A 15,682-nucleotide genomic window follows, 5' to 3' on the forward strand; every position below is an offset into this window, starting at 1 on the left:
TTGTAATTATATATTGTAATTAAATTTTTTATGGATATTACTTTTCTATATAAGTTATATGGTTTATTGGATTATCTAATTAGTGATGAACCAAGTAATCTTGGTTCATAATATAGACATACTATTGTGTTACTTTTATTAAAAGATTAAAAATAATTTTATAAGTTGAAGTTTATGTTAGAATCTTTAGTAAAACTTTTGATTCTCATTTTTTTTAATTGCAAATACGGTAAAAATTGTCGTAAAAAGCTCTTTCCCTATTTTTTTTAGTAAATGTTAATCATATGGTATCATTTGGACAAGTTTCTAAAAATATTATGAACATGATCATAATTAATTTCTCCTTGATGATGGTAACTCATCTTGGATGGTGTAAGATCATTTGAACATGGTTTAAATGTTTTCATTTTTGACATTAAAGAATTCATACTAGCTAGACAATAAATTAAACTTGTTTTTCTTAATTTTTTGAATTTTTTAAATGTGATGACAATGATTGACAAATGAATTTTGACTAAATAAATATGTATCTAATGGGAAATGATAAATTTTTTTTAAATGTTACATAGTCTAATATTTTAGATTAAATTATACTCTTTTTTTTTCCAAAAAAAATTATTAATTTAAAAATTCATTTCACGTTGATTACATTTATAATTTTTTATTTATAACAATATATAAAGAATATTTTTCTTTTTGAGTTTATATTTCAAAATACCAATTTTACCCTTTAAATATAATAATTTATTAAATTTTAAAAAATTGACTGTTACTTTTATAAGCTTTTTATAAAATTGGCTATCTCTACTTCTTGTTTTTTTTTATTTATCAATGATTATTATTTCATCGATATATTTCACTTTATTTTTAATAAATATAATTTTAGTTTATATATTAACTTAATAACCTTACAATATTATCACTTATTAATATAATATCACATATATTTAAAAAATGACATACACAGCTAGCGCCAGGGTTTACACCAGTATTAATATAATGGGTTAAATATGTTTTTGGTCCATTAACTCTCAGTAAATTTTAAAATTAGTCAATTTTGAAACTTTGGACTAATTTAGTCATTTATCTTTCGAAATACATGGATTTAATTTTTTTAATCAAATTTTGTTAAGTTTATTTGACATTTCAAGCATGTTTCATAATAATATTTGACTTAATATTAAAACAAAAATATGTCAAATAGTATAAACAATTTAAATACATTTCTCAATTGCGTACGAAACATCAAATAAACCCAACAAAATTAAATTAAAATAACTAAATCTACATATCATTAAAAAATAATGGATTAAATTGGTTCAAAATTTCGAAATGAATTAATTTCAAAATTTACTAAAATTTAAGAAAAAAAAACATATTTAAGCCTAACACTTGCGACTAATGATCAGGAGACAAATGGTAGCCAGTTATAACAAAACCAACAGAATCTTAGATATTTAGGAGAAGTCGAAGAACTATTGTTTTAAAAATCGAAAAATAACAAAAAAAAAAAATGAAGGCAGAGAAGAGAAGAAGCTCATCCGAAAGAAATGGCTTCGATTTCGTGGTTCTGTTGTGTGCACGTGCGACCCACACTCTGCAACTTCACACCCTCTCAGGCAGAGAAAGGTCCAACACTTTCCCTACCCATTAACTCAATTTTCATGTTCTTCAATATCAGTTATCATTTCTTTCAGATTTTTTCTGTTCAGGTCCATCGCTTCTCGCATCCTTGGAGCATCATAAAACTAAGTCATGTTCACTGTAAGAATTCAAGTATTACCTTTTTGCTTCTCCATGTTTCATGGTCTTCATATCTGTGTTTGTTCCTTCAGTTCTTCCATCGAAGAAGCACGTGGGGTTAATAGGAGGCAACTTCTTCTTCACACCGCAGTAGCAGTACCTGCATTTGCAGTCCCCAATGCATTAGCACTCAGTGGTGATTTTCTCATTTTTTTTTTCGTTTATTTGAAAATAAATGTTGTGTTTTAGTATTCTAACTTTAAAGACAAAACTTGGATCCGGTTTCCGGTTTCATAGATATGTTTTGTGTGTGTTATCATTCAATTCTGAATTGAAGTTCATCTGCATAATCTGTATGTCTTATTATGCAGATTATAAAAACCAATCTTCAATTCTGATTGAAAACATTTCCAGAAACATTTACGGAACTGTGTTTATGTTTTTGTTAATCAATTAGCTATATGCATCGTATAATGTTTTTTTTTGGAGTCTCAGATGTGTCTGAGGATGTTCGTGTGTACACTGACGATGAGAATAAGTTCAAGATTGAGATTCCCCAAGGTGAATTTGAATTGAATTACAAGCTTTGAAGTAAAAGTTAAAACCATATATACATTCATACACTCAACTTCAGTTTCTTGAATTCTACACTCTTGTGTTCTTATGGCTGAATCAGGGTGGCAAGTGGGAAATGGAGAGTCTAATGGATTTAAATCAATAACAGCCTTTTACCCAGCAGAAACATCCAATTCCAATGGTGTTATTCTCAGCGTTTATTTCTTGCCAATTTGTGTTTCTGATTACTTTCTCTTCAGCCATTATAATTTCTTCTAGTGTAAAATTATTTGCTTACTGTTGTGTCTTCAGTGAGCGTTGCCATTACTGGACTAGGACCAGATTTCACTAGGATGGAATCCTTTGGCAAAGTTGATGAGTTTGCACAGACTCTGGTGTGATCTCATAATCAGATTTAAAACTATTACTTGGTTTGGAGTTTTCTTTCTCATTATTCCAACCAATGCTAAAAAATTTCTCCCTTTTTCGTTAAAATGAAATCAACAGGTTAGTGGATTAGACAGAAGCTGGCAAAGACCCCCGGGTGTGGCTGCTAAACTCATAGATTCTAGATCATCTAATGGTGTGTACTTTTACTTTTGAAGTTGGTTCATTATGGTATATGTCATAAGATTATAAGGAAAAAATTAAGGATGTTGTAAAATTGCGTCCCCTTTTTAGTAACTATACTCTACAAATGTGCGGAAACCATTCTTAAGGTATACATGTTTCAGTTTTTAGATCCATATTCATATGCTGACACGAGCTTAATGAGTCATAGAAAAACTTCCCCAAGTTCTGAAAACATAGGGAAATAGCAAAGTTTCAGTTTTTAATTCAATTCCAACAATGGTTCAGGGATTTATTACATCGAGTATTGGCTGCAAAATCCTGGTGAGAGTCGCAGATATTTATATTCAGCTATTGGGATGGCATCAAATGGTTGGTATAATAGACTGTATACGGTGACAGGACAGGTTTGTGTCCTCATCACACAACTCAGAACTTACAATATACACTGTAATATCTGTTCAGTCTAATTCTGTTTATGCATGCAGTTTGTGGAAGAGGAAACAGACAAATATGCTTCAAAAGTTCAGAAGGTGAATTTGTTTTCTTTTTAAAGTAATCCTTTATTTGATAATAGAACAAAGGTTGTGAAGTTACGATGATCCAAGACATGTAGTGGATAAGATGAAGTAGCGTTGGTCGTTGAAGTAGCTTCTAAGTTGTTTATTGAAATTCAGCTTCCACTTTGGTTTCTGCAGGTAGTGGCATCTTTTAGGTTCTTATGAAGAAATGGTTATGACGAGGAAGAAACCTTCTTTTAACCCTTCAATTTTTTTTTTTTTCTATTCCAATTGGATTTCCTTCAAAATTGTTGAATGAAAGTAATATAAAGTTAGTCTCTCTAATCGACAATTTGAGATGATTGATAAGATATTTTACAGTGATTGTGAATGCCTCCGATATAAAACCTTGCGTTAACTGAAGCAGCTGGAAAAGAAGTTAGTGGTAGTAGCCTTGATCAATAAAGGGTCCATCAGCAACAGTGGGTTTGAGAACCTGTGTCACATAATATATATATATATATATATATATATATATATATATATATATATATATATATATATATATATATATTGTAATATGAAAACAAAGAAAAGTAGAATTTTCTAAATATTTTATTAAAATAATGAAAACTTATAATATTTTTAACTTTTATAACAGAATAAGAGAGGAAGTAACATTGAAATAATTCTACTGCACAATAAAATGTTTAAAGAAATATATCATGAGTGCCAACAAAAAAATATATAATATTGATTATTTAAGAGTTGCTTAAAATTATAATATTTTTGGTCCAATTATATAATACAACATTATTGGGAAAATGAATGCTTCTACATTTGTTTCTTTAAGGTAAATTCAGTTATCTAAAATTATTTTGTTGATTCAAGAAAAAGGTGCATATGCATCCTCTGAGAGCAGTTAATAGAATTACACTTTCCTTTCTTTACTTTTCTTCCCAGAACTGAGGGACAATTATATTTAATCACTGATTTTTTTGGATTTCTTTTTTCTTTTTTTCATTTCATTTCCTAATTATGTCTACGTACCAAGCAAAGCATTACCATATACATGTACAATGGTTGAAAAAATAAATAAGACCCTCTACAAGAAGATAGAATTGCAGGAAATTGAACACGGTCTCGTGAGACGCTGCCACAGAAAAATTGAATACCTTCGCTAAGCTAAGCCTAAGATCAATAGCTAATTGAGACTTCTCAATCATGGTTCGTCTTTACACTATTGCCTTCTTGGCATTCTCCAGCTTTTGGAGGAGATGGTTTATTAAATAAAAGAGTAAGCTGATCAAGGAAAAACATATTTTTCATTTGCTCCAGCTGCTGCCTTTCTTTTTCCATCAGCAGGTCTAAATCTTCAAAATGGACAAGCTTGTCTTTGATACTTTTCATCTACAGAACAGAATATCCAGTATTTAGTAAAAAAAGAAAAACTTTGTAAATACAAACGCCATCAAAATAAACTTGACCAAATTAACCTGAACTTCTATAATCTCAGAAATTCCTTTTTCCACATCTAACTCTTCCTTCTCAAGCTGTATATGTGCATGCAATCGAGATCCTTGAAATGAATCTGAAGTATTGCCACCATTAAAAGGAACACCGGCATCTGCATAAAACATAAAGCCACAATTCTGCTAAGGAAATTGAGTTTAAAAATTAATGTCTCCATTTTCAATTCACAGAATCACATAGATCAAGTAAGAATTACATAAAAAAGATAAAAAAAATATGTGAATTTTCTAATAGCGTGTACTGTTCATCAGAGCTTATTCCAAAAGTTAACCACTGAAAAGAGCAAATGATAATTTTGGTCCACTAATGTAGATATAAATATCAGTTGCAAAGCTACATTCAGAGTTATTCCAATCAAACAAATCAAGACCACAACAAAGGTCGGTCCATCCATTCCCAGATAAATTACATTAATACCGATGACAGATCAACTCATCCATATAAGCCTATATTCTTTCGTTACTTTAATTATTAATTTATCATTCTCACCTTGCAGCAATGTATTCCTTGGAAATGACCGATAATTTATTCTAGTCGCTTTGTAAACATCAGACAGAGTTGCCAATGCAGCTTGAGCAGCGGCTTGTGCAACCTCTGACCCTGCCAAAGCAGACAGGAAAGCAGCCTGCAAGACATTGTATAAAAAAGTGTTAATATATTATATTTATGACACACAAAGACTTCCATAGAGATCTTTCTTCATTTGGCAGTTCGGCTATCACTAACTGTGATAAAAAATCTATCCAAAACCTTAGTAATTAGGAATCAACAATTAAGTTAAATAGCCACTATGGAGCTATTGTGTGGCGGAATCCCTCAGATCAGCAATCTCGAAGGGCAGTTAGAGAGGTTCAGAGTGCAATTCATGAATCTTTAATGATTACATGCTATACAATTAAGTTTCGTTTTTTCGTCTGTCTATATAAAGAGAGCAAGAAAGAACCTGAGCCAGAATAGGATTGCTTGCATCCGCAAGAGGCGTGAGACGCATTCTCTTACTAGATTCAGCTGAGGCAACATTATCCAATTCAGATTCAGCATCAGCATTAGTTACCCTCTTTAACTGATTAGAACTGTCATCAGTGCCATTAACAGCAGGTTGTTGTTGATAATTCTGGAATCGATCCGCAAAAGGAAGCTTCAAAAAATGAGCAACACACTCCTTCTCAGTTCTGCCAGCAACATGCTGAGATACCCTCTTCCAATCATCACCATAATGCGTAAGAGCTTCCAGAAGATTGGTTGTCTCCTTTTCGCTCCAATCCGTCTTTGTCTCCTCGCTTATCTCCACTCGCCTAAAATCCGAAGAGCTCACACCAACTCGATAATTGCCACGAACATAACACCTCGCACAAAGAGTTAAATCATACTGCACACACTTCAACTTTTCCTCAATCAAATGCTAAAGAAAACTTAGATGTTGTAGTTTAGATACATCTGGAGAAACTGTGGTATGGTCCAGACCACCATGGCCATAAATCATATATGTAAATTAGTCACAACCATGGAGACATGATGGTCTCTGATCAGACAACAATTCTTCGTGTATTATTTTCCAATTAGTATTAAAGTTTCACTAGGTAACTTATAGTGACCTTCAATATAAACATCTATACTCTAAATTATCGAGATAGAACTACAAGTATCATAGGCTAATAACACCAGATATACTAAATTGTTTCTAAGTTGTGTCAAGACAATAAAAGAATAGAGAAAAAGTAACCTTGTCACAAGCAAAACAAGCAATCGTACAAACGGCTTTGCAGCCACTGCAGAGTCTCTTTGTGGTTTCTTTAGCGGGAGCGGAAGAAGGTTCGGTGGAGTTGGACGCAGAATCGGATTTGGTCTCCTTGTCGTCCCACTTCAAGGGTTTGGTCAGCGATGAAGACGGATGGTAATTGATAAGGCCCCAAGCTTCGAGGAAATCGAAGACTCTGCGGATGGAACCGACATCTCCGACGAGCGTTTTGCGGACATCCGTGAAGGTGATTTTTCGGGTGGGATTGTACCTGAAGAACTTCACGATAGAATTCCTGTAGTACTTGTAAACCCTAGGGCTCTTGGACGCCGATTCGAAGAACTCGGGGAGGTGACGCACCTCGCTTTCGTGAATCGAGTCCCACGAGAACCATCGAGAGTAGCTCGGGACCACGATTACATTCGCGTCCGCGGAAGATTTCGGGTCGGACAATGGCGCCTCCGGCTTCACCGCTGCCAACGCAGGCTGCGGAGGAGGCGGTGGTTGCTTCGGAGGAATTGGGGCCGGAGGGGCTTCCGCAGAAGAAGGTGGAGGTTCGGTGGCTGAGGAGGGGACGGAGGCGGCGACGGTGGTGGCCATGTCACTGGGCCGTTATTACAAGCACACTTTCGGTATTCGAAATTCATATAAATGTGATTTTGAAGTGACTGATTAATAGTCCATTCAGAAATTGCAACGGATCTTTAGAAATTAGAAATAGATAAACATGTCAGCTGAAATAATGTGTTATGAAATTGAAATCCAAATATAATTTTATGCTTTTTTTTATATGTTTAGTAAGTTCTTCTTTAATAAAAAATCATATTATAAATTATTTTATTTTGTGTCAATTTTATGCCTTTTTTGTAATTTTTGTTTACAATATTCTTGTAAGATTTGTATTTTAATAGCTTCTTTGAATAAATTTCAATCTTTAAAACTTACAAACATTTATTTTATTTTTACAATTTTTTTATAGCTGTCACATAAAATAATAAAACAAGTAAAGTAAAGATATCCATACAAAAGTTATTAAAATCGACCATCTTTCAATAAAACAAAATAGGGAAGGATTCGTTTTAAATACTTATACCTAAAATGTCTTCTTCTAAAATACAATGTCAAGTAAAAAAAGGCTTATTTTAAAATACATCTTAACTTTTAATATTTTAAAAGTTGACTTGTAAAATATGATTTTAGTATTATTAATATATATATATATATATATATATATATATAAAACACATCAATCATATTTAAAGCACTACTCGTCCTTATTTTATGTTTTAAAAAATATGTTCATCAGAAAAAAAAAAAAAACATTGCCCCTCAAAAGTGAAAAAAAAAAATGATTCAAACATTAGTTAATCTTGTCTTAATACATTTGTTCTCTCTTTTTGGATTTTCATTTTTATTAATTATTTGAATTATTATTATATTTGCAACTCTTGCATACATTAGTAAAATACTTCCTTATCATTTATATGCAAAATATTTAATTTTCATGAACTTTTCATTTAGAAATCTTCATTTTCTTAAAGTCAGAACCCTTCGTTTAATCATTATAAGTTATCACTAAAATTTCGGGGATAAAATTATTAGACAATGAGTATTAAGAAAATCTGACCATGAATCATCTTATAAAACTATTTATAAATGACTTACTTATGATTAAGTTAATATATTAAAACTATTATATTAATATACAAGTGAATTTTAACTCTTCATTTTTTTTTTTAACATGGAGAACTAACTAACCAAATGTGACATAATTTAAAGCAACTTGATTGTTCTAGACTTTCTTCATACTCTATTCTTTTATATAGTCTTACTTGCTGGCTTCCACAGCAGAGACTGAAGTCTTGAGTTCAGTGATGGCTCTCTTCTGGACGTACTTGGTTCTTCCCATGTCGATTCACATTGATCTGCGTTGGCAGGAATCTTCAGGTGTACCATTAATTCGCCGGTATATGTTCTTATGGGGTTTTTCTCACTTCGAAGCAAAAACCCACAATTTCTTTACGTTAAAAAACTCAAACAATTAAAAAAGTTTCTTTAAGTTTTCTTCTGGATCAAGCCTGCATTGATACACATACCTGCACCATTGTAATTACAATCCAACAGTATCACCAACCCATAGTCAAGCATAACAGACCATGATTTGCAATTAATGCGATTCCACCATTGATTACAATACAACAAAGCAGTTGACATGTTGAAAAATGAGAAAAGAAAGTGTGAACAGAAGCAATTATAGAGTGAACCATGACGAAAAGGTTGAAAATTAATTCAAGAAAATGTGGAACATGTGACTCCGTACTGAATGACGGTGAAATAATAACACTAAAAGGACCACTGCAATCCTCTCTAATGGAATATACTGATGGTTCTACCCTGCATAATCGGCAGGATCTTAAAATCATAAAATTACACCCGTGTCTTCTAGTAGAATCCCTGACAACTACTATGCACAAAAATCACATTCAATGTGATGGACCATCCATCGTCACACAATGTACCAACATTGACAACTATCTACAAACTCAATGCTGGACAAGACTACAAAGAATCATATTTTGATTCAGACGTGATTTTCTTTTTTACAGAAGTTTATTCCCTACCTGGCTGCTGGAAACCTATTCCAGCACCCATTGATTCAATACTACTGCCACTCTTCTCGAGTACAGGTAGTATTAGGTATAAATACACTAGTGTAAATCTCCAAATGGAAAAGCAGCCCGCACATTCCAGTTTCCTTCGCCATCTGGAGCAACTCAGACACAACTTGGTGAGCATTGACTATATGACCTGCATATCATAACATTCGTTAAATAGCCTAGCTGCACAATATTATAGTTTGCAGTGCCATCTTTTCAATTTCAGATCAATATAAAACAACGCATTTAGGAATGAGATCCCCTATAGAGCAATAAAACCTTCATGCCATGAGTAAATGAGACCCAAATATCCGATAAGATGCCAAAATAAAATATAGCAGACATAATGACACTTGTATAAAAAAGTTATATACTATATTGCAAACCTCTATTTACTTAAGAGAGACGGACAAATTAAGAATTGCATATCAATAACATGGGGAATTAATACCCTCACCAAATTAACATAATGAAATATGAACTTTAACAAATCTTGCAGACACCAATTTTCTTTCTTTCTATATTTACTTAATAATAGGAGCTATTTTTACCAATTAAGTACAACAGGAAATGAAGCCAAGAGGAACTCGGTTGTTTGCTCGTAGATTTTTAACTCAGCTCATGGCTCACTAATATTCAATGTGAGGCAAGTTTACAAGCAGATGCTCACCTAGAGCTATTTGACCCAGCCTTATGAGCTCAATTGTATTAAACTAAATAGGATTACAAGTTACAGCTTAGAATTAGACAAAATAATCTCAAGAAGAATCTCAATTCCATAATAATTTTAAGAAATGTAAGATGTCTATTTGCTATATTCTCAGCTTATTGAGATAAAAAGTAAGTTATCAATTGCAAGTTTAACCCATTTTCAACATCCTCATCAAGGCAACGTAAAACAAAGCAGCATACCTCTAGAATGCAAAATAATTAACTTGCAAGGCTAGATTGGAAGCCCGCCACTCAAGTAGCAGTTCCGCTGCTCTTAGTCCTGCTGCAAACTAAGGATACCTGTAACATGATACTTTCAAAAGATAAGTTCATGTTGGAAATAAAGAGCCTCATTGTAATATACAAGAAAAAATAGCCCACCTTATTCGCCCCCTCACCCAGCTGTTTGGTCAGGACCGCCACCTTGCATGAACTGAGGAGAAGGAGCAGGAACAATAAATTGTGGTTGGCCAGGAACCGGTGCAGCAATTCCTGAAAAATCAACACACGAGCAAATCATTTCTCATCCTTTTATATGGAGCTTAAAGAAGTCGAGAGATCCAGCATGGATGCTTCAATGCCTCATTTTACAAGTACAAACATACACACAGAGTACCTTTCCAACATACATATAAAAAATATCAAGCACTCTTCAAATTTGTTATGCACCACCCATCAAAACACCATTTTTAGCTATATTTAATCAAAACTGCTTCGTCTCAGACAATACCATGCTCCAAATTCCAACATAAATATGAGCACAGTAACTTAAATCATCTATATAACAAATATTTGCATGACAATATGCCAGTAACTTAAATTTCATTACATTCTCGGCTTATCAGTACTTGCTGAAAACTAAATGGTTCCGTGCTTACGTATTTTCAAGTTAATGTTAATTCCTATGGCTGCTGAAAAAAAAAATCAAGAAAAATATATGTATTGCAGCACTCTTGCAATCATACAAAATTTGGGCATGCGAAAAGTACAAGTTAACAAAGCAACAAAAGGGCACATCCTGAATCATAAATGAAAATTCTTTAGGTTTGAAAACAATACCACTGGGAAATGAGGCTTGAATGGCAGGCATAGGTGAAGTTGTTATGGCATTAACATTAGATCCCCCATAGGGCACAATCTGATGACCTGGTACTGTATAACCCTGCATTGCTGAATAACCATGACCACTAGGTACAGCCTGACCCAATTGTCCATATGGGTAAATAGTTGTATTCACTGTTCCCGGCACTCCATATAACTGAAGGTACTGTTGCCCCATGTATGGGTTATACAAACTCTATTAGACAAGATGGAAGTTGAAAAAGGTCAGCACTGAACAAACAACACGAACAATTCTCCTAAGACAATCAAGAAAGGTAATTCAACCTGTGGGTAGATGTACTCTGGTCCATATGCCGTATACCTGCAAAGATAAAACAACCACATATAATGTTGAAAAGATCACCTTTATAGCATGATTCTGGTGTAATACATCCTGATGAACAATTTAAATGTAGTTAGGAATCGTTATATCCAATTGATATAGGCTTTGCAAACACAACAAAACAAAAAACCAAATCTCTCAGGATAATGCTCTCCTGATTAACCACTACTGCATCGACACGAACAAAATTGACCTTAGAGGCCATCACCGTCACTTAACATCCAACAAAAGTGAAATGTGAGTTGATAACAAAGGAATAACCGCACAGACAAAATGTGTGTTGATACAACCAAGTACAAGGAATAGGAACGAAGACAATAATGCTTTAGCAGTGGAAATAAATCTTTCAAAGCAAATACTTGTTTTGCAATAATATGCAAATCACACTCACCCATATGGAGGGTAAACTAATCCTTGTTGATAGCTGTAAGAAAGCGGTTGCTGGTACCCAAAGCCTCCAACATAAGCACCGCGAGGTGTTTGCACACTTCCAACATAAGGGGAGGCAGGTCTTACCCGTCCTATACAAGTTAAGAAGGAAAGAATATCTATTATGTCGAGGCAGACCATTACAAATTTGAAGAAGGTTTGTTGAAAAAAAAAAAAAAAAAGCCAACGTTGGTTAAAAAGATCAATCAGAAATTGCAAGCACATATGTTACTAGATCAGACAGACAATATCACGTGTAAGTAAATTATAAAAAAAAAATGGTGGTCCATACGAGTCAGAAGATAAGTTTAGGGCAATGACAGTACTAAATCCTAAGGGGTGGAATTCGATCTCTTTCCATCGCTACTCTAATAACTTTATCTCGAGATCAGAGACAAGCCAATGGAAGTCCGATAATGATAACAATAGCAACGACAGCAAACGACAATGATGATGACGTAAATATTATAAAATGTAAGTTCAGCACGTTACATATCTAAATTCATTGAGAACGAGGGAGATAGATGAATTAGACACTGTACCATAAGGCAAAGGGGGTCGTGGCCGACCAAGTGAAGCCAAGTTACAGTTCGCCCTTCTACCATCAATAACAGGAGTTGGATCAGCACAGGCTCTCCTTGCAGCCTCGGGATCCCGGAAAGTCACCTATACCCTCCAATTCCATGCACACGAGATAGAAACCAAGTCATTCTACAGTAAATGTAAATCATATAATGCAATATGAATCTTCGTATAAGACACACAATCTGAGTCGCACAAAGCAACAAACTTCTCAGACGGCGTGTTGTTAGTGACAGCACAGCAACCAATAAATTCCAAAAATGGAATAAAAGAGATACTCACGAAACCATAGCCCTTGGATCGTCCTGTGTTCTTATCAGTGATGACTACGGCCTCGAGAATCTCACCGAACTGCTCGAAGTAGCGGCGCATGGTTTCGCTCTGAGTCTCCCAGGCCAACCCTCCGACGAAGACTTTGGTGTAAGTGGTGTCCCCGAAGGGAGAATTGAGTAGCTGAAAGCCCGAACTCGAACTAGATCCCGAACTTGGACCCTGGATCCCGTGGTACGCCATTAACAACAACGATCACTATGCTCCGCCACAAGCACACGGACAACAGCAGCAGCGCCGGAGAGGAGAGGCAAAATCAATGAATCACGCAATGAATACAGATGAATTGAGATTGGGGTTGGAGTGCTAAGACATGGTAAGAAAAGGAAGAGAAAGAAGAAGAATTGCGTGTGGGTGTGGTGTGCGGAGAAAACCAAAAGGAAAGGACAAGAGAGTGAAGATTTAGAAGAAATATACTGAGAATCAAAGGAAGTATATATACAGAGAGAGAGAGGGAGGGGAGATCGAAAGGCACAGTTTTGAGAGGGTAACCTAGGGAATTAAAAGTGGAGAGAAAAAGGGGATTTGGAAATGATATTCTTTATATATTAAAAAAAGAAAAGAAGGAAGAATGGAAAAACCCTAGAATTGTGGTGGGGAAGAAGGAGAAAGAGAATTGGAAAAGGAAGAGTGATTGGAGTAAGAAGGTGAAAAAGGTGATGGTGAGAGTGAAAAGAATCTGGGTTTTTGGAAGAAGAAGAGAATCGATGATAAGAGAAAGGGTTTTTGGTATTTAGGGTAATGAATTGTGAATTATGAATTATGGTAGTTGCAGTAGTTGTTGTTGGTGATGATGATGTGTGTTGACAGGGTGGAGAGATGGAGGAATAGGAGGGAGAGTGGGAGAAAAGTGAAAGTCATTCATTGTGGCTCAAAGAATGAAGCAAATTGAAAACAAAGAGGAACAAGCAGCAACGGCCAGAAAGAGAGAGAGACTTGGATCAAAGGAATGAATCAATATGAATAGGAAAATTAAATTAAATTAAATTAAATAAATAAAAAGGAAAAGTAGAGGCAGGACTTCAGTTTTCGACACTTCCAGTTTTCTCAACCCAACCGGACAGCCTGCGATTGTGGTCACCCGGGACCCACACACTTGCCTCCTTTCTTTTCACTTTCTTTTTCTTTTTTAAAAAAAAAAACTATTCTATCTGAATGTCTTTTGCAATTGAATGTTTTTATCATAAACAAATTTAATTTCTAGAGTCAAGCTTCATGTTTTTAAATAGTTGTGAAACTTCTTTTATATTATCTGTTTTTAAATCTTATTTTCTTTTTACTAATTTATAAGAAGTAACTATAGGCACAATTTTGTTGCTTTTTGAAAAGTTTATCAAAAGAATAAAAAAACTGAGAAGAATAAACAGTTAAGGTTTAAAAGATAAATAAAAGTGATTAGATATGTTTTTAAGGTTTAAAGATAAATAAAAGTGATTAGATGTGTTCTCAATCTCTAAAATTAACATCTCAAATTTTGATTTATTTTTATTGTAAATTTTAAAAATGAATAATAACTTTAGACAGCTATTTTAAATTATCAGTGTTTGAGTTTTTTATCTGACTGATATATTTTAAATAAAATATTATCTATTTTTATCCACTTTGATGTTTTAAATCAAATATTGTCTATAAAAGATGTTTAATATATAAAAAAAAGTTAACATTATTAACATACATTTTTTCTATTAATTGAATTTTAAATTTAAAATTAAAATTTAAAATAAAAATATTAATTTCTCATCAAAAAATTAAAAAATATATATATTTCAATAAAAGAAATTGGTAAGTTTTATTAAAAAATTGTGATGGGTGAGGTGTTAGTATTTGTTTTGGATTTTGTATGTAGAAAGCCCACGCGGCTGTGACACGGATTGATGGATACTGTGCATCTCCGGTGCAACTGTTGGTGACTTGTCAGCAACGCTTACTCATAGCAACAATGCTCGTTTCATTATTTGGACAATGGAAGAAGTTACGTTATTTTTATTTTTATTTTTTTCAGTTCTGATCTCAAGTATATAAATTTGTAAATTAACCTTTAAGGTTATAATTTTCTACTTATTATTTTTGTATACAAAGTATCATATATTCTTTATTAAATGGTAGATTTAAAAAATAAATAAATTTTGTGATGAAGTTATTAGATTATAATTGTATGATAGGAGATTTTTTATAAAAAAATATTAAACTATGGTAAGAGTAAATTTTGATAAAAAAAAGTCTATGCCAATCGGATATATGGTAATAGTTAATTATTTAATATTTTATTTTTTTTGTTTTTGAATTGATTTTCATTTTAAATTTTTAAAACACCTATGATTTATTAAAAAATTTTAAAAAATTTTAAAAATATAATAATTTACCCGTTTTTTCAATGCTATTCTATTATAAGATTTAATATAAGTAATATAGAAAATAGTTGAATTGAAGATTATCACATTTTAAGTTAACTTTACTTTCAAAAAAAAATATAGACTTAATTTGTTAATTTAAATGTCTCCTATCCAATGCTATATTTCAAATTTTGAATGAATAGCAAACTTTTCATGGTCTAATTACAGATGGTAAATGAAAAAAAATAATATTAATAAAAGCGTTTAACTAATAATTTTCGCACAGCAAATAATATTTTGTAGTATTTATTTTAAAGTGTTATATTTAAGATAATTTCTATTAGATAGTAATATAAAAAAAAAAAATTGCAATTTACTGAAATGTTGGATTATGGTATTTGCGGGTCTTTGTTGGTCCTGTGGTGTCACTGTTAGCAAATTTTAGTTGTGAGGATGGTGTTTGAACACGTGCAGTTGCACCTTGCTGTTTCAAGTTGCTTTCATGGTTTTTAAAATCCAAGTTTTATTATATCAACAGATTTTATTTATAACTGTAT

General features: G+C 32.9%; 3 protein-coding genes across 3 annotated transcripts; 1 reads left to right on the forward strand and 2 right to left on the reverse strand.

Annotated features, from left to right (window-relative positions):
* The first annotated feature begins 1,422 nt into the window (after positions 1-1,422).
* On the forward strand, positions 1,423-3,713 carry LOC114162886 (Photosystem II reaction center PsbP family protein). The gene is made up of 10 exons (XM_028046878.2): positions 1,423-1,629; positions 1,713-1,764; positions 1,836-1,939; positions 2,239-2,304; positions 2,420-2,500; positions 2,611-2,693; positions 2,806-2,881; positions 3,157-3,275; positions 3,357-3,401; positions 3,567-3,713. The coding sequence occupies exons 1-10, from the start codon at positions 1,551-1,553 to the stop codon at positions 3,591-3,593; spliced, it is 732 nt and encodes a 243-aa protein (XP_027902679.1). The 5' UTR covers positions 1,423-1,550; the 3' UTR covers positions 3,594-3,713.
* Positions 3,714-4,451: 738 nt separating this feature from the next.
* On the reverse strand, positions 4,452-7,332 carry SWI3B (switch subunit 3). Its single transcript, XM_028049007.2, has 5 exons — positions 6,625-7,332; positions 5,845-6,270; positions 5,391-5,526; positions 4,865-4,995; positions 4,452-4,778 (listed from the first exon to the last, which is right to left on the reverse strand). Exons 1-5 carry the CDS (start codon positions 7,237-7,239, stop codon positions 4,587-4,589), a joined length of 1,500 nt encoding a protein of 499 aa, XP_027904808.2. The 5' UTR covers positions 7,240-7,332; the 3' UTR covers positions 4,452-4,586.
* A 1,558-nt stretch (positions 7,333-8,890) lies between these two features.
* On the reverse strand, positions 8,891-13,730 carry LOC114163338 (RNA-binding (RRM/RBD/RNP motifs) family protein). Its single transcript, XM_028047590.2, has 8 exons — positions 12,745-13,730; positions 12,423-12,546; positions 11,843-11,972; positions 11,394-11,430; positions 11,067-11,304; positions 10,389-10,499; positions 10,209-10,307; positions 8,891-9,447 (listed from the first exon to the last, which is right to left on the reverse strand). The coding sequence occupies exons 1-6, from the start codon at positions 12,973-12,975 to the stop codon at positions 10,402-10,404; spliced, it is 858 nt and encodes a 285-aa protein (XP_027903391.1). The 5' UTR covers positions 12,976-13,730; the 3' UTR covers positions 8,891-9,447; positions 10,209-10,307; positions 10,389-10,401.
* Positions 13,731-15,682: the final 1,952 nt, after the last annotated feature.

Source organism: Vigna unguiculata, chromosome 9 (genome assembly GCF_037176805.1).
Source record: "Vigna unguiculata cultivar grain cowpea cultivar isolate G323 ecotype 2 chromosome 9, ASM3717680v1, whole genome shotgun sequence".
Lineage (NCBI taxonomy): Eukaryota > Viridiplantae > Streptophyta > Magnoliopsida > Fabales > Fabaceae > Vigna > Vigna unguiculata.